Genomic DNA, 20037 nt, shown 5'->3' with positions numbered 1-20037 from the left:
ACAAGACAAATGGAGACAAAAAGATTCTTTTGTATTATTAAGTCTCTTCATGCTGCATCAATTTGTATCTCAGCACAACTCGGAGGAACATTCAGAATATAATAAAAGACCAATTTGTGTGACAATTTGATAGCAAGCCCGGGAGGGGAAACGACTTGTCTTTTAATTAATTCCATGTTGAAGTCTGCCCTGAATTAAGGATAATGTTTGTTGCAGGGATTTGCATGCAGGCGACAAATTGAGCTGTGAATTGCACTGCGATATCCAAAAAGTGCAAATGTGAGCAGACTTTCTATTTTTAAACTAAATGAGTTCATTCACACTTACACTACCACAGAGCACAATGACAACAACACAGATGCTATTTAAGCAGTTGTTTGCATCAGTGGGACGCACAAAAGGGAAAAATATCTATTTCTGTCCACAGTTAAAAATGGCACTTTTTTAATCTTCTTGTGAAGAAATCCTAATAACCAAGATTTTTCTCTGTAGCCGGCTGCTATCAAAGAAAACCCCATCAACAGCTCTGGTGAAAAACTGACAAGTAACATCTCTACGAACTCACAACAATGTCTTTTCATCTTTGTCTGTGATCAGACGTCGTCTCTGTTCATTCTTAAGCAAAAACATCGCTCGAGTGGAAAGTCAGACACACATTCACTTCCCCAAAAAACGATGACTATCTAGATGGTACTGCAGAGGACATTTTTCTTTGTGCACCTGACAGGAAGCGTTCTGTCGCCTTTGCGTCGATCCATCTCCCGCTGGGGAACAGGGTACCAGCGGAAATTCAGCTTCCAGTTGAATCCACCATAAGTCATATCGGAGCCGGCCATGTATTCAAACGTCTCGTCGCTGATGACATCGATGATAGGGCACACCACTGCTGACCTGAGAGACACCACGAGAAATGTAAAGGTCAATTTTGAGATAAAAATGTTTGTGAAGCATCACACCGTACATTAAAAATACATTTTACAACAATGTGGAAAGTAAAATTCCTTTACTGGTTAAATGGTATTGCTATTAAAAAATCAGGTTAAGATCTGAGACCATTTCTACGGCAAGGCCCAGCAGCCCCCTTACATTAAAACACGTCTTTATAGCCAAGGCCACATGACGTTACTCAGCTAGACACTGGTGGGATTTACAGGTTTTTATTTGTTTCCGTTAGTTATCATATAGCGGTTATAAAAGGCCTATAACATGTTGATGGTTCCTACCTGACCCACGACAGATTGTTCCACCAAGTTTCGTGGTAATCTGTCCAGGACATTTGATGTAATATAGCTAACCAGCAGACACTCACTAGATCTAACTACTCCAATAAATACTTTTTTCTTGCCTTAATACTAGGACCAGGCATTCTACACTAATATAAATTTACATTGTGTCATGATACCAGGAACAATGCTCCAGTCCAACTCAATAAATTCAACCCGACTGTAATTAAACTACTAACATAAAAGGTCTGAAGTGTGCAGACTTGTCTTTTAACTGTTCATAACACTTCAGTTTTTCAACATGTGATTTTGAACAAATTTGTTATATTGTAATACAATGTGTACCAGTATTGAATATAACATTAATATCAAAAATCTGATTTCAACCATATCTCTCTGTCTCACCCTGGATTTGAATTAAGCTATACAGCGTACTTCCTGCACCATCTCATCAGTCTGCAGCCAGAACTACTGACGTCGATACATGTGCAGCAGCATTCAGTAAAAGTGTAATGGCTTCCTAATGCAATAGTCTAAGGCACATGATACCAATCTCTTCCTGAGGGAAAATAAATGTGTCTGACCTCAGATAAGATATGGATCGCAAGCGTATCATTATTAATCCATCCATCTGTTCTTGTCACGTACAGAGTTCTTTTTTTATACATGCAAGTAAAAGCCTGAAAAGACATCTTCATGTTCTGATAAGAGCAACCAAACAACTTACCATGTTGACATTAACAAATCCGGTTTAATGATGAAGAAAACCTAACGAACATATATTCTATACATTCACAAAAACATAGATGAAGATATATCCTTGTTCACTTTAATCTTGACTACTAGGATCATTTGTGGCAGAGTTAACAATTAAGATCTACAGTAACTAGTTTCCTCTGAGACAGCAGCAGGAGCAGAAGATGCAAAATCATAATCGTCTCCTATGTCAGGCTCTAACAGCGTATTCATGACTGACAGGCTGCTGTCCCATCAATATTCAGACAGAACTTTGGCTGTAGCTACCCATGATGCAACTGAAGTGAAATGTGATCCTACCACTATAAATAAAGCATGTTACAGGACTGAATAGGCAAAAAGATTAAACAGATTTTGAAACACTGTAATGCTCTCTTCTAAAGAAGAGAATATGCTGATTATTTCAAATTGAAAAATGAACATCAAGTTTGATGAAGTCATTCTGGTGGATTTAGACTCTTACCTGTCCTCTTTAATGCGGGCCAGCAGGGGCTCCAGCCAGCCCACCGTACACTCGCAGTGAGCGTCCAGGAAGGTGATGACCTGACCTTTGGTGGCGGCCGCCCCCCTCAACCTGGCTCTGATCAGACCCGACCGCTGCTCCATTCTCAGGATCCGTACGGGCACCTCCAGAGTTCGCACGTAGTTCTCCAGCTTCTTCTTCAGGAAGTCTGAAACAGAACAGCGAGAGTCCACAGAGCTGAAACACTCGGTCGGATAAAACCGTTAAATATGTAAGTCTGGGCTCTAATTCTGACGACTGATGGCGGATTATAATCTGTATTTTAATTTAATTGACAAGAAACTGTTAATTAGCTTCATCAAGGAGGTTATGTTTTGATCAGCATTTGTCTGTTAGATATCAAAATGATGCAACCACTACTGGACAGATTACAACTGAGCATAGTCGAAAGATGTGGTAAAGGTCAGGGAAGAAACCATTAAAAATGCTTCGGATCCAAGTGAGGATTTTCTTTGTCTATTTCTTTGACAGAGCGAGACAGTTTCTCAAAGAGTGATTAGTCAACGTTGAGGAAACATTGACATATTAAGGGGGTTGGTGTTTTTTTACCTGCTGTGTTGTAACACATAGGACTGGAAACCTGGCTGAGCAATGAATTCTACTGAGTGCAATTCACATTAACAGATTCAAACCCACAATATAAAAAATGTTAGATGCAGATCCACATGTCAGTTTACTCTGTGCTTTTGTTATCACCTGCTTCAAATAGCAAATTCCCATTCCTGTTGCGTTTAAAAACACCTTTCTTATATAATTCTTACACCAGGATAGGTGATCCTCTGAGTGTGTATCAGGGATTTGTCTCCCACACTCTTTACACAGATCGTCAGCCATGAAATGAACATCCTGTATCCTTGACAACAGAGTTAAACCATTAGAGTCCGTCAGAGACGAGTCGCCGAACATTTTGTGAGCTGCTCATTAGCCACGGTACCGACCTCGCTCGCTGGCATCGTCCACGAGCACGATCTCCATGAGCAAGTGTCTGGGGGAGCGGCTGATGACACTGTGAACGGTGCGCAGCAGGGTGCTCCACGCCTCGTTGTGGAACACGATGACGATGCTGGTGTTGGGCAGGTCGTCTTGGTACACCTTGGTCTTACAGCTGAGGGAACGACAGCCGGAAAAAAAGGATCATAGTGAGGCAGAATTTAACAAAATGAAGTTACATGAGGTTTGATTATCTAATGTCACTCAACAACAGAAACGACGAAAGAAGTACAAGAAACTTCACAACCTGAATATAAAGAAAATATGATGAAATGTGATTGGGCACCCTCTTAGAATCCCAAAATGATGCTGATCCCAAAGCTTCTGGTTTAGAATATTACAAACAACACATTTTCTAAACTACATTTACACTTTGGTCATACATTTCTCATTTAATCCAGTAGAACAATTCCTATTAGAGCTTCTTATACGTTTGATATTACTGTAAATTAAAGCTAGAATTGGTTATCCTGGAAAAGTTAGCTAGAGCAGGCTACATTTTATAAATATGCAACCAATACGGGACGCCGCCGCCCCCCCACTTGCTAACTTCTCCGTCTCTGCTTTAGTGCTGGAGGGAAATTCGAATTTGGTCTGAATCAAATGACGTGTTTTTCTATTGAGCGGGATCAGAAGATGATTTCAATAATTAGGCGTTTCAGCAACACCATCAATCCTACCTCTAAATATGAATGTATTGAAAGTCCAACATTTTATCTTATTTTGTTATTCAAGAATAATTCGTGATTCATTACAACTAAACTGAACTCATTTGCATTCAATACCTGAACAGAACAATTTGTACCCTTATACTTAAACCTTACCCTCTCTATCCGAACTGAAACTCATAGCTCATTATCCTGTGAGAACAGAATCAGAGTGTATCCTGCTGCTATCCGATTATGCAATCATGGCATAATGACGAACACCTCCAGGTAGAAAGTGGAAAAAGTAAAACCGGCGTTCACAGATGTGTCAGCATGCCCTTGGTTTGAAGGGATGTCTGTCAAAACCAGCGAGTGACAAGGTGGTGTGCTGTTCTGGATCGTGGATCATGTTGAATAAGGAATGAGCTGTATTACAGGAGGAGAAGAGGAGGTGGACTGGTCAGAGCAGCCCGCACGGTGGGAGCACAAAGAGTGCGAGGTGACGGAGGGTGAAAGAAGCCATCAGAGCAGACAGCATTGCTGGTTCACTCCTGTCTACACAATGTGACAGCGCTGACTGACACAACTGGGCCAGAAGGCTGCCTTCAAGAATACATGTTATCGTCCTTCAGAGGGAACAACTGGCAATTCTGCACGGCTCTGGATTGTTCTCATCGCAGAGCTGGGGACATTCTTTTTTTCAAGACTAAGCTGTGCTCTGTAATTAAGCTGCTGTTGTATTTATATATATATTTGTTATATTTATATATAACAGCAGGGAGGAATGAAGATATAATGGAGCAAAAAGCACAGGTCTTCTTTTGCACTATGTAGTCAAAATATTCTATATACATGCATCCCTGTATTGCAAAACACATCAAGTGGCGTTTTCTTAATAAGGCATCTTGAATGTACCAGTGAAAAAAAAGACACTTATTTCCTATGTGACTGGCAGGGCCTTTTGGAATCCACTTAATTAAAGTGCTGCAGAGATCTGGCATTCAGCTGGAATATTTAAACCTGAATCACATGGGTAATGTCTCAGAGAGCGAGAGGAGAACGCCTGTGCATACCAGCAGCCCGAGATGAATGTGCTCATGTTTCACACAAACGGCTCTCTGGATTTTCATTAAGTGCTCAAGTGGATCTTGAGTGACAGTAAACAAAAGCCTTCCTCCATTCAAATGTCAAGTCTTACATACACACTGGATGGATCTGATGGATTCCGTGTTGAAACAGTGCCCATAATTAGAACAGTTTTTTCCCCACATGTAACTGTTATTAATACAAATGAAAACTAACTTATTTATATTTAATTAAAACCTTCAAAATAGTGTTGTTCTGAAACATTTCATCAGCAGAAACAGCAGCTTGCATCACTGTTTGACAACCTGTTGACTCTTAAACCCTGCTGCTCTGCTGAGCCATCTAATAAAGTTGTATCAACAGTAAATGTAATGTAATGTAATGTAATGTAAAGCAGCTTTTAGTGAACACAACATACACAAGTCTACCTACCAGATTACGGCATTAAAACCCCCCCAAATATAAAGACTTAAAAATAAGCATTTCCATAAAGAAACCACAACTCCCTGCGACATGTGATAGGTATGCAAGCTATCAGAGGGTAGAGGCAGTGGAGGACAAGGGTGTTTAGCTGCCGTGCTTCACGGATTGGTCATAGCAGGCTTCTCCTACACGATAGGAAGCAACGCTGACAAAAATAAAACTACACTGGCAGAAAAAGGTAAAGAATAAGAGGAAGAAACACAAACAGAACTGTTTTATCACTGGCTTATTTCCTGCAGGACCATCACTTTGAGCCATTAGGGTTCTTCTTTGCCTTGACAAACCCATTGCAGAGGGTTTTTTTTCCACCGAATTTATCACTGTTACCTACAATCTCTGCAATCTCCCTCCAGGAGCCATCTGAGAATGATCCATTTGCAGAATCTTGCACACAGTTTAATCTTGTTGAGAAAAGACAGTGCCTCCCATAAATCCAAAAAGTTGGGAGTTGCGTGACCCAAAATGACGCCACATCAGGATTTGTTTTTTTTATTTGGATAGGAACAAAGAGCATAACCAAGCTTTGAAGCTGATCTGTTGGAAAGCTGATCTGTGTGTGTGTGTGTGTGTGTGTGTGTGTGTGTGTGTGTGTGTGTGTGTGTGTGTGTGTGTGTGTGTGTGTGTGCAGGTGTTAAAAGAGTCAGAAGTGTAAATCACAGCATGCATCTGGAAGACTACCAAGCTTATACGCACCCATCCAACCTCACATCCGGCAGACTCCTGTTGAGTGCGATCATGTCACTGGCCATCAGATTGAACTGGTTAATCTTAAAGAGCTCCTTCATCTTCTCCTGCTCGTCCTTGGGAATGTTCACCGACTTGCCCATCTCGCCTGGACCCTCGTGGCTCCGGGATATCACAGCTGGAACATAACAGAGAGTAAAACAGAGGGCATGAGAGGGCAAGACTAACTTTAAATGTATATTTCTCAGCATATACTTTGGCCAAGGCCCCACATTTCTCTTAAGCCAAACCAAATTGCACACATTAAAAGATATCCAAAAATATGCCAGACTTTATTCCATACATTGTTTACCTGGGAAATCAGTTAAAACATTGAAAAATTGCAATGTTTAAGTTGCTGCATCCTACCACCAGATTTGTATTTGGATCTGCACCAAATTGCAAAGCCTCATTAATCAGTCCCCAAAACATGCCAGATTTTTTTTTATCAGTTACATATGAAATACTCTCTGGGAAAACAGTGTGAATTTTGAAAAACCCCATCTCATAATGTTAAAGTAATTGAAAAAAAGAACATCGTGGATCCACCCCCCTCATTTGAATCTGCACCAATATTGAATGGGTTCTTCATTGGTTCATGCCCCTCCCCTTCCACAAAAGTGGAAATTGGTCGTAATCCTGCTAATAAACAAACAAGCAATAAGACAAAAACATAACCTCCTATTAAATAAGATCAATCACTTGCAGACTATTTATTAATGGGGAAACAATGTGATAGTAGCTGTTACATAAAAGTCAACTAAAAATTGCATCTCCTTTCTCAATGGGACTAAGACTAATGAACTGTCTGACCTGGCTCACTCATTCTCTTCACTCATTCTCTTCACTCCATTCTCTCCGGTAGAGAAGAGAGGGAGTTAAGGTGGGTTTTCAAAAAACTCGGTTGCAGGCACCACAGAAGCAGTGTTTTTTATCCGTCTCCCCAGGGCAGTGTAGTAAAGCATGCTGGTTTTATCTCGGTACAATCTGTTAAGTGTTATTCTGTTATAATTGTAAAAAAGGAGGCCACAAACATTAGGTTCCACTTCAATGTGCATGTACCAAAAGGATATAAGGGTTTTAAGAGCATCAGGATGTGCACATATGAAAAGTACAGTTTATTACCTTTAGGAACATAAAACAAATGTGATAGGATTCTCACTTGCACTATTAAAGCCTGAGAAATGTTACATCTGACGTCACAGATTGTGAAAAAAGCACAAAAGACATTTCATACAGACAGAGTCAAGGTTCTGCTAAACCTCTACTGGTTCCTGTGGCATGAGCTGGCCAAGTATTAAGTGGTGCACAGGCTAAAGAAAACATTTTAATTTGATATATTATGATATTTTAAACTCATAGATTCGGACAATGTATTAATAGATCAGGCTGTGAGGAAGCTAAATCCTTCCTACAGTTACACGCCCCTGTTGCTTTAGTTAAGTGCCTGCAGAACATCAGCAGTGCTGTTATTGTTGCTGCACTGAGGCAAAGGTAAATAACCTGCTATGGATTTATGACCTTCTCTCTCTCTATAGTAATCTCTCAGTGCAGAGGCAGCGATTTGAATGAAAAAGGGGCCACACAGTTCACATTAGCTGCCTGGCTTTCAGTTAAGAGGATTCCTTACACCCCCTCACAGAGAGAGAGACTGGTGCTTCAAATGGTGCTGCTGACACGCTCCATTTGGACATGTCAAATCGGATGGACGGAGCTCAACAGCTGAGCTGGATGACAGTTAAACGTATCCATCAGAAATATGCTCAGCCTCTCATCCATCAGTCTATGTATCTACTAATAAACTTTTCGGGCAACATCTTATGCAAAAAATTTAAATAACCTTTCACCAAGATCTTAGACAGTGGGCCTTTGATTTATAAAACGGCTAACAACTAAATAACATGTGGAACGGTGCTGTCAGATGTGAAATAATCAGAGAGAACACTTTGTGACTTGTGTAGGAGCCAGTCCTCAGGCCTTGAAATAATAAAGAAAACTGTCATTCCCCATTCAACACAACCTTTCTGGTCTCTTTATAAAACTTTAACTTTATTTTCAAAAATATCTGACAAATTCCTATTTTTCGAGCCAAACAAATCCATGTAATGCAGCAAATAGTCAAAACTAAATAGTAATAATATGTTGGAAAAATAATAAACTACATTCTCACCTATAGTCAGTTTAAAGTCGGTCAACCTAACGGCAATCTGCATGTCCCAGAAAATCATGCAGACACAAGGAGAAGAATATGGAATAATACGATTCACATTAACATAAAAAATAAACTATTGTCTTTTCTTCTTTACCATAAATGGTTCTTCAAAGTAGGGGTTGCTATTGAATTTAGCAGAAACATTTTTGTTTCTAGATGATCACTCGGAATGGCTCTGGAGCTTCTGAGAATTCTGAAGGACAACTATTGGAGGTTTTTCCAGAATTTAGTAAAAACGTTCATGTAGCTCACAAGACAACTTGCGATCACATTAGTTCCTTTCAGCCATAAACTGGACTCTGCAGATCATCCCTATTTTCTCAGGAGGGGAAGGGCTGTTTTCGCCGGACCTCCTGGTATAATGTCAGTAGATCCCCTGCTGCTTTCTCGCATCGACTTCTCGATGTGAGAACGCAGCAGGGGATCTTCCGCTGGATTCACAGTGAGCGAGTGGGGGGTCGAAACTGCAACCCTGAAACTTAACTCAGACGGTTAACGTTAGCATGCTGATGTTAGCGTTTATTACCTAAACCCAGAATATCCTCACAGACCCACCAACAACATGGAATTTGTGTTTAAGCCTTTAACTATTCTTTTAAATTATCAGTATACCAAATGTCAGCATACTTATGGTACATTATGCAGACAATTATATAATTTCTAATAAAGAAATAAGTTTAAAAAATACGACTTATATATTTGATTACCATAGGATACTCACTTAAGCTCCTTTATTATGACAATAAATTATATTTTTTCACCTTCAGTGTTTTCGAAATTGCAAACGGTCAGATTACATAAAAAGATTAGAAAAACTCAAATAAATTTCTGGCCTCAAACACTGAGTCAAAAAGCTCTAAACTTAACAAAACATTTCTACCAATGAGTCCTGGCCTAGTACTATAAGGAGGGATTTAGGAATCCTATACTTTTGTGGGGTGTGTGGTCAACCTGGTTGTGGATGACTGGGTTATGGGACGTTCAATGGGGAATGGGGATCTTTACCTCACCCAGTCTTGCAAAACCACCAATTTTTCATGGGAGTTTGATCCTATGTTTACACTGTAGCCAAGAACCTGTGTAGTTAACATCCTTTCTTTAACATTAACATTAGCACATCCCTTCAAACAACTTTGCTTTATTATGGCAAGCTAATGTAAATCCTAAATAAACAATGAACAGCAGTGACTGGCCATAAAGTTTAATGTGGCTGAACTGACGTGAGCCGAGTTGTGCTGATCGAATCAGGAATTTGAGGCAAACATTCTTTCAACTGTCATTATCAACCTGGTGAAGAAGCACATCGTGGACTCCTGGTCCAAAACTGATGGAAAGGAGGAGAGCAGAAAAAGCATAAAATCATACCACAATCTGAGTCAAGTAATTTTAATTTAAACATGCATAATTAAATACAAATTATTGATATTAATGTTTAATGAAATTTCTCCATGTAACGCCGATATGACCAGCTTCAGAGTGCTGGAATCTTTGGCTGATGGCTGGTTAGTGTAACAACCCCTTACTCTAGGTCAGTTGGAGCAGCTACATCTATAAATATACAAATCGTCGACATGCCAACAAACCCAGCACTAAACAACAGGTAGAGGAAAGGCTCTATGGAGCGTTTCAGTGCCCTTCAGCTTATTGTTTTGGTTTAATGTCCACAACTTAAAATTGTAGATCGTCTCATCGCTCACCTCTGTATCACAGATGTCCTAGCTGGCTGTTTTCAGAAAGATGTCCACAAATACAGATAAAACAGACAGTAGCTTGCTGAGGAACACAATAGCATTTTGTAGCTAAAGAGACCGATTTTTCTTTAAAAAGGACCAGAAACAGCTGAACGCAGTTACATTTTCCAAGTGGACAGAAACACAACTTGACATAAAAGCTGCATGCCAACATGTGTTCTGGCTGTATTATAGTACACTGTGGGCTTACAAGTTTGCCCTAACAATTTAATGTTGACATGAGTGATTGTTTAAACACGATTTGATTGTCTGGTCCCTCCGTTGCCACATTAAAGATTAAATGCTCAACCTCTGCTGTATGCAGCACAAGCAACGTGATGCACAAAGCAGTTTGGCCATCATGACATTATCCCATACAAATCGAAAGAGCAGCATTATGGTTGAAGCCTCCACTAAGTTAGAACAATGTTTTTTAAACACGTAATCCAGTCAGACTCTGAAGCGCTTAAAATAATTTAACTAATGTAAAAAATACAAAATAGAGACTTTTGAACCATACAAGCAACAACTGAATAATACTTATTTTGTATAAGCAAACAAAAATGGTTCCGTAATGATCAAATTGGGTTGATTGGTTCCAATCAAAAACTGAACGTGTGAACCAGTGTCACATTAAGAGTATAGGCTCTTCAGTTGTGGGCAAAATGAATAAGATTACACTTTGCAGTGGCCTGGCAAATAAACTGCAACTGACTGTGAAAGAATATATTCTCAGCACTCAGTTCATTAATTATATCATCTACTTGGTGAGCAGTGTAACATTAGACTTTTGCATGGTAATAAGTGTCAGTAGCTGGCAGCTCTGCCTCATTCTAACCTTAAAAGCAGCTTAGCAAGCCTCTTAGAAACCTGCTTACTTGAGGGCATGTGAGGAAATGAACTCTGCTAAAGCCATTCTGTGGTTTAGGATGATCAGCACCACACACACACACACACACACACACGCACACTCACACACTGGTGTTAACTTACAAAGGTGAATTAGTCCTGTCGACATAAAATCAAATAAGAAAGAGATTTAATACATCAGAAAACTCTCTGAGGATCAGAAAACTACCAATTTGTAATTTTTTTACATTGGTCAACTTCATCGAGTTAATGGGATTCATGATAGATGACGTGAAAAAATGGAATGTATTAAGTCAACTGCTTCAATTGACATGCATGTCCAATCCTTACCAGAAGGTTGAGTCTTCCAGATTAAAAAATGAAGCAAAAAGAGGAATTGTCAAATAACCGTCGCTTCACTTATAAAGTGGGGTTATCAAATTCTGTTATCCCAGTTTGAGAGGATTCTTTAAGGTCTTTCCATAAGAAGTCTTATAATCTTAAAGAGTTGATAAGCTTAAAGAGCTTCCCTGATTTGATATTACAGCTGAAACCTTCTCTTTTGTACATTCAAGTACTTAGAAAACTAAATCAAGAGCTCAATTTCAGGATGGAAATTGGAGTTTTATATATTCTGATAACATTAACATCATGGCCCTTTTGGAAAAAGACTGCAGAAAAATGCATTCAGAGTGAGATCTCACTTCAGTGCAAAACACACTCCATGTTAATTTCTCAGTGAGTAGACTCTAATCCTGTATTTATTCCTGATTAATTCGTTAAAGAAATTACTACTTAAAAGTTAACACACCTGACACTTTATTTTTTTAAGAGTGAGAGGTATCTGTGTAGAAATCAGAACACTTTAAAATGTATTTGAATAGACTACAAGGCTGTTACATATCACATCAGATCGTGTCTGTATTTAGTTTTGTTAAATTACTTATCAACCTTCACTCACAGCTACATAACCACAGAGTGATATGGTTACCCTGGAAAAAACATGCTATGAGGAAGAAATAGAGTTTAGAGTTTTCTGTGCAGTACATACAGAAACAATATTGTTTGTAGAAAACTGAAAAAGGTTAATACAGTTTCAAAGATCTACACTTTCTAAAGACAATGTTTTACCACCGCCCTTTAATATATCACAAATGGAAAATCAATGCAATACATCACGAACCAATTGTATTGCTGAAAGACTGCAAAAGCCCTTGAAATGCAAAAATGAATATTCCCTCTCAGAGAAGTAGGAAAAAAAAATCAACTCACTGTAAACATCTTGATTTTCAAGGGAAACATGACAATGGATAAAACGCCTTAAGCAACAATAAAGCTCAAAGGGACAGGGAATGGAACAGTGTCCCAGTCTTTAGCTCATAACGGACACCTTATACCTTTAAGTCTACATCACATCTACTCGACGGATGAAAGGTGGCGCAGAGCTGGTGTGGACTCACCTCGGAGGGCAGGGAGGAGCGAGCGGTCTTTCCTGTCATCGCACTTGTTACACTCGCTGAAGTAGAGCAGCAAGAACACGTCCACCAGCACCCACACAAGAGAGGTGGTCAGCACCACCTTGCAGTAGACGAACCGCCGCATCACCTCCCCGGGATGTCGGCCAGGCAGCCAAACAGGGAGGGTCGCAGCGAGCGCTCAGGAGCACTCAGTCTGCGGAGGAGACGTTTGAACTCAGGAGACAGGCTGAGAAAGAGAGCAGGGTGGAGGAGACATCCTGCAGGGGAGACAGAGACCGAGACAGAAATCATGATAAATATTTTAGCCATCAGGATAAATGTCATCATGAGGCTGTAATGATATAAATCAATAATCTTACAAAGAAATATGATGAAAGCAAAAATCTGTGAGAACTAAAGTCGATCAATATCTGCCTCGACGTAAAAGTGATTAGTAATCGCCTTCAGACTTCACCTCATGCATTTCATGGCTGTGGATCATAAGAGATTACTTAGTCTCTTTCCAGATCTTCACTTTTTAGTAGGGCAATGGGACATTACACAAAGGGTGAAATAAATTGCACAGACTTATTGTCTTCACATAAAAATATACAGACAACTACTTTGATGCAGTGTTGTTTATACAGCAAACCAGGGATTATGTTTCATGTACATCAAAAGAACTTTGTGTTGTTTTTTTCTACATGTGTGGAGAAATTGCCACCCAGAAAGAGGTAGATAAGTAATAGGATAAAGCTACCACATATACATTATAGTTAAATCTGTGTTGGATTTTAAGGCAAACGCAAAAATCGATATGCGAGAAAAGAATCTGACAACGGGGCGACCCGTGGCTCAAGGGTTGAGGCACACACAACATCCCAAGTTTGACCTTTGTTGCATCTCTCTCTCTTCCTCATTTCATCATCATTCTCTACTTAGTGTAAAAAATGCATATAAGTGCCCAGAAATGCTGGGTGGTTATTAAGACAAATTTTGATCTGATTTGACAAACTTGATATCAGCTAGAAGTGACGTGAGATGTTTGACACAAACATTGGAAATGCCTCCGATACGGCTACAAATGCAGAGTTGCCCATTGGCCAGTACTCAAATCTATGTACCGAGGCAATACCACATCTTTAAAGTACATTAGTTACACCCAAATAAAACTGAGTTTATTTCCCTGGAAATCATTTCTTCACGTTCCAAAACAACAATAATGCCACAGGCAAGTTCTGTTTTTGGAGTTTAGGAAAAGAGATTTCTTTAAGTGTAGCATTAGCCAGAGCTCGTTAAAATATCAGCTATTGGGTAATATCTCATATTATGTTTATTATTTGTATTCTTTTTCGATTATGACTTTAAAACAAGATAATAAGATAAGTTATATGGCATGCATTAGTCAGTAGCATACAACTACTAAAATATGTTGTATAAGTACTTTTTTCTTAAATGCACTGGTATAACATTGGTAATCTGTATCAGCCGATACCCAAAGTCCAGGTATTGGTGTCCCGATGTGAAAAATGGTATTGGATCATCTCTAGATGACAAATCCATGTTATACACAACATTGATTTGTCAGTGTCACCATAGTTATGTCATAATCGCAGCTGGAAAACAAGAAAACACACAGAAATCTCTGATGTCAAATCACACAATAATTGTAGAGGACAGAATAACAATTTGTATCTGTTAAGAAATCAATATCAGGAGATGATACAGAAATCATTGGTCGATATTGAGTTGAGGTATCAGAATCACATTAGGGAGGAGAAAACAGGGATTGTTGTGTCCCTAGTTTTAGAAATGTGCGCTAAGCAGGACAGTTTAAAAATAAACCTGTCGGTGTTCTTTGGTGAAGCCGCAGAACTTTATAATGAGGACGGTGTACAGGAAGGCACATCCGGCCTTCCACCACGGACTGATCCCAGACCCTCCATTTGAAAGGATGAGTGACTGCTCATTTTACCTTAATAGACTTAGCGCACTTCATCTGTGTTGCTCAAATCTGAGGAGCTTTTCATACCAAGGCAATTTCTGGAAAATGAGATGTCTCATGGCATGGGATAAATGGCTCGCAATATTTCTGATAAACCAACAACTACATCGTTTTCTGTCAAACTGAATATCTACTTGAGGCTTATGAAAGTATAATGAGAAATCAATGGGAATTCTGCCAAAGATGATCAAATACACAAATAGACAGAAGAATTGTAGTCACTGATTACAGAAAGGAAATACCACAATATAAACAACACAGTAGATAATTAAGTCAAAGAGAGATATCAGATTCACAGCTTCATTATAACCCAAGTGGTTGTGGTACATCACATACAGGAGAGCCGGTGCTGCCTCAATGCATGTGTGAATAGTAACTAACGTTACACTTTACTTAAAAAAAAACTACTAGAGGGCCTACAGCAACTCCTGTGGGGAACCTGGCAGATTTCTTTATCTTTCTCCTGCAGTATGGTAATGATTTTACACTCCACAAACACACACACACACACACAGACACACACACAGAGTCCTCTCCGCTCGCTGTCTAAATGTCCATCACAGGCTCCGACACCACCGCCCGGGGCTATCTCTTATCTCATTCACAAACAAGGCAGCATCTGTCCAGCTGCATCAGGAGCTTCAGCCTCAGATCACAGCACAGTGGGTTCCAGTGGATTCACACACCATTTATAGACTTCTAACCCCAAGTATATGGAAGCAACCTAGGCTTCCCAGGGTAATCAACAAATTGGTAAAGTAAAAGTCCAAATGTGTGTCCGGGAATAGAACCTGCATGCACATGGCAGATCGTTTTATGGGGTCTTTGGCATCTCTAACATCTTCTGTGGTGAGTCAGTGACTGAGGCATGTTTGGGTTTCGCTACAACCACTGGGTTAGACCGAAGACACCGGGGTCAATACGCCCAAGCAACTGAACAGATGAAGTTTTCCTATCTGCTCAGCACTGCTCTGTAGGTCTCTCCTGCTTTCACCAGCTACGTTTCCCTGCTTCTTGAAGTGACAGTTACTTGTGTTGTTAACAACAGTCTTAGCTGGGCAAAATAAAGTATCCCTCAGCCGTTTAACAGGAGTGCAACAACTCCAAGCAATTGCCAGACTGTTAAGTGCTTTTCGCAGTAAGTACTCACCTCAAATCGACACTTGACTCTGAAACCATGACTGCAACATGTGTAGACAACATACAACGACAAAGCTGAAGATCAGGTTATTAAATCTGGGATGGTGTGCGCTCCTTTACCTCCTCCACAATCACCAACTTTCTCAAAAGCAGCCGAGAAAAACCGTAGTAATCTACTGCTGACGGTATCCGGATAAACTGGGGTTTAAGTGCCTTGCATATGGGTTCATCAAGGCTAGGAGAAGAGAGATCATCCTGTCCGGTTAGGGATTCAAACCAGCAGTCCTCCAATCACACACCACCTGCGTCTCTATTGTGACAAGCAGCAAATAGAGCTCTGCATCGAATATCAATACCTTCTGTTGCTGAACAAATTGTGTCTGTGGCAGCAGGTGTTGAAAACGGACAAGACCTGAAAACTGGCATTAAATAGCAAATACATATTTTCTTTGCATATTTTAAGAAGAAAAATGTATAATCTAAATATTAAAAAAGTATTGTTATAGTACCAGTGCAGATATTCAAGAAGCTATCATGTTGGCACAAGGGGGCCCTATTGAAAAATGCAAATCTATATACCCAGCCCTACCAGGAACAGCATGTGATTAAAGAGCTTATCCCAGTAAGCCCATTAGGCCAATGACTGAAGCTTCGAACCACAACAACACAAAATACGTAGCTCTGCTGAGACAAACACCAACACAAGCAGAAAACACAAAATATTACAATTAATACTCTCAATGCAGCAACTTTGAAGACGTGGGAATCGGTCTCTTTACTACAAAAATTACAGCTCTAATCAAATGTAATACATATCAATAAATGAAACTAGTTCGAATAATTTCTAAGGAAGATCCTTTGCGTTAATTCAAATGAACGTGAACTCACCTTGTCTTGAAGAGCAGCTTTGTCTTTATTCGAGTTGTATTGAACTCGATAGGGGACGTGTGTGTAAAGCAGCCACCTCAAGGTTACAGGAGCCTTGTTTTAACCAAGTGTGTCAGGACTAACACAACTTCCCTTTCAAGCTTTAAGCATTTTGTGTGACTTATTCTCCAGGCTGCTGAAGTTCTATTGAAACAACAGGGAGATCTACATATCGGTTGCATGAATTGTAAAGATGACGACACGCTCTGCACATCACACAGTGAAGTGAGGAAACAACCTCCCCTTTATGGTATGGACCAGAAACCCCTGTATGGAGGACATTCGCTCCGGGGCAGTGGCATTAATGTGCATTCAGGGCTTAAATCAATGTGGTCTTATCGACAGAAATAAACAGTTATGAACGCGGCTCATGGTAGTGTCCACTGAGAAGCCCCTCGCCTCAGCACCACGGTGGGGATGTTGTTGTGGTGTGGGCTCTGGTGGAAGGTGTGGTGCAGCGGGAGGACACTGGGCTCTTACCTCTTGTCAGTGATGCCCCTCGTCCTCTCAGACAACGTGTTGAGCGCAGACAACAAACCGCGGGTTCGATCTCCGGTGGCTGAAACAGCCCCCCCTCCCTCACCGTCTCACTACGACACTTAAGTATTCACGGTCCATGTCGGTGCACAGTAGTGGTCCAACCGCAGTCCGCCGCGCCGCTGTCCGTCTCGTGGCACCTGGTCGGACTCCTTCGCACCGTGTGTGGAGCCGCAGCGGAGCCGGAGGACAGTCTCCATGAGGGACACACGGTGTCCACCGTTCACCGGGTTCAACGTGGTCACGCACCTGTTCTCCCCCTGGATGCTGGAGCTGGTGAGGAGCCGCAATCTAACCTCCGCTCAGACCCACCTGGTAGTGTGGCGATGCTGCTCTCTGATTGGCTGAGAGCGACGTCCGTCACCGGCGTCGCTGGTGTTTAATGGAGGCGCTGTGGTGTGTGTGTGCGTGTGCGTGTGCGTGTGCGTGTGCGTGTGCGTGTGTGTGTGTGCGTGCGTGCGTGCGTGCTGCAACTGTCCTGCAATTATTATGAAGAGTGTGATTTTTTGTTGAACCTTTATAATAATAATAATGATTTACTTTTCTATCTATGTTAGTGTGTCTGTGTGTGATGTGTTGTTATTATAGTTGAATATGGAACTTATACTACTACTAATAATAATACTTTTAGATCTATGTATCTATAACATCCATCTATCTAGTGTCTGTGTGTGTGTGTGTGTGTGTGTCAGTGTTGTGCATGAACAAACGCAAAAGAACGCGTTCATTGAACAAAGTGAACGATGAACTGAACGCAACTCAATGACAAATAATGAATTTGAACGATGAACACGTACATATTGTAGCGTCCTTGCGTATAGACGACAGGAAACTTCTCTCTTTATGTGTAACTTTATAAAAGTCCAGCGAACACGACACACTTCTAGTTCGTAACTCCGACACTCCTATCATCCACCACTGTATTCTTCCCTCCCCTTCCTCACTCACCAGTACCCACCAAAGTACTGGGTTATTCTCTAACAATAGTATGTTAAATCATCCAGTATCTAAAAGCCAAAAATACAAAAATAACTTTTAAGTAAGGCTGTCAAATATATGTAGTAAAGGAGAAAATATTTTCTATGAAGTATTTGTCAAAAGCAGCATAAAATGACACGGACACACACACGATAATTTGTCCACCTTCTTTATCTGCTTAGTTCCGCTTGGCAATCCAAAAGCGGTGTAGCCTAGTCGGTAGAGGGTGCGTGCTTCAATAGTAAGGAACTGAGTTCAGATCCCACTCTCTCCCATCTTCCAGAAGAACTGACTTTTTAAAATTGGCCGGATTTCTCTTATTAATTGCAAAATATCTTACACTATGTAAATTTAAATTAAAAAAATATAAAAAAAACAAGAAAAAAAATAGTGGGCGCGCAATTCCTGCGCATTGGGCTTCTGCGCAGGATGTGCGCAGAACCGAAATGTGCAGGATGTGCGCAATGGGCTTCTGCGACAGATATGCGCAATGGGCATCTGTGCAGGATGTGTGCAATGGGCTCAGTAGGCTTCTGCGCAGGATGTGCGTGCGCAGTTTTTTTTTTTTCCCCCATTTAATTTAATTAATTTCTTTTCGTATTTAATTCAATTTACTTTTATTTTATTCAATTTAATTTAATTTTTTTATATTTAATTTTTCATCATCATAATTTCTCCGCGCTGGTTCAGGGGTGAATGATGCTGGTCTTCACAGGTGACTGTCCTATGCCCATAGATATATATATAAAGTGTTTATATATATCTATGTGCAAGCCTGTAGCCGCCGCCACCCCCCCCCCCATAGGAGATTATGTGCTTGTTTGTGTGTGGTTGCGGCGCTTCCTGGTTCTTCTCGGCACTACGCTGCCGGTGCATGTGTCACGTCTCCTATGTCGCCTGTACCAGGAGCCGCCCCTGTCACTGGTTATCTTGGCTCGCCGTCTGGCCGGTAACCAGCCGTCAGGACCGCTCCGTGAAGAAGGAGGAGGAGATGTTTCTTTACCTGGAATTCAGCCACTTTATTTCTCGGATATACAGCAGGAGCAACTCTCGCGTCTCCTCTAGGTGGTCCGTCACTTCTCGTTATCCACACACTTTTAGCGTCTTTTCCCACAATCCCCAGGTGCACTACGTCACACACTACAAACTTTCCTTAAAGGGGCAGGCCTTACCTGCAACACAACAGCTCTCGGTCTCATATAGAGATGGTAAGAGAAAGCAGAAAGGGATTTTTACACACTGTCTGATAAAGATTCCGACAGTGAAGGCAAGGGGTAGTGATGGATAAGGTTTTTTTTTAACAAGTTTAGTCTTTCATTCTCACGTTCCACCTTAAAACTATGAAATGAATTGAACTATGAACTAGTTCAGAATTTAAATACTATGAACTTGAACTATTCATGTTTACTTGTATGAACTGAACTTGCACAACACTGGTGTGTGTGTGTGTGTGTGTGTGTGTGTGTGTGTGTGTGTGTGTGTGTGTGTGTGTGTGTGTGTGTGTGTGTGTGTGTGTGTGTGTGTGTGTGTGTGTGTGTGTGTGTGTGTGTGTGCATCTAACTTCCTGACATATACTTGTGTTGGGGTTAGGGTTAGAATAAGGTTTAGTTTGGGCGTTTAGTTCTGATGGTTAAGGTTATCATAATGGTGGTGGACCAGGGATCACATTATTTAATTGTCCGCACAACTCTATAAATAATTAATATAATTGTCACATTATTATTTCTTTAATTCTTAAGGATAGTTTGCGGTCCTGAGGGAAGGTGGTGTT

The 20037-nt window shown here is 40.6% G+C and overlaps 1 protein-coding gene across 3 annotated transcripts in view; it reads right to left on the bottom strand.

Annotated features, from left to right (window-relative positions):
* galnt13 (UDP-N-acetyl-alpha-D-galactosamine:polypeptide N-acetylgalactosaminyltransferase 13) overlaps positions 1 to 17553 on the bottom strand; it is a 37808-nt gene extending 20255 nt beyond the window's left edge. For all 3 annotated transcript variants that reach the window (XM_062403390.1, XM_062403388.1, XM_062403389.1), the window contains exons 1-6: positions 17232 to 17553; positions 12683 to 12957; positions 6402 to 6570; positions 3441 to 3607; positions 2443 to 2650; positions 721 to 891 (exon numbers count right to left, since the gene is read on the bottom strand). In XM_062403390.1, the coding sequence (XP_062259374.1) occupies positions 721 to 891; positions 2443 to 2650; positions 3441 to 3607; positions 6402 to 6570; positions 12683 to 12824 (857 nt within the window). In that variant the 5' untranslated portion in view covers positions 12825 to 12957; positions 17232 to 17553. The remainder of the gene's footprint in view (positions 1 to 720; positions 892 to 2442; positions 2651 to 3440; positions 3608 to 6401; positions 6571 to 12682; positions 12958 to 17231) is intronic.
* Positions 17554 to 20037: the final 2484 nt, after the last annotated feature.

This window comes from Platichthys flesus, chromosome 13 (genome assembly GCF_949316205.1).
Source record: "Platichthys flesus chromosome 13, fPlaFle2.1, whole genome shotgun sequence".
NCBI lineage: Eukaryota > Metazoa > Chordata > Actinopteri > Pleuronectiformes > Pleuronectidae > Platichthys > Platichthys flesus.
Note: the sequence above shows the minus strand (reverse complement) of the source record. Positions and strands in the feature narration are given on the sequence as shown.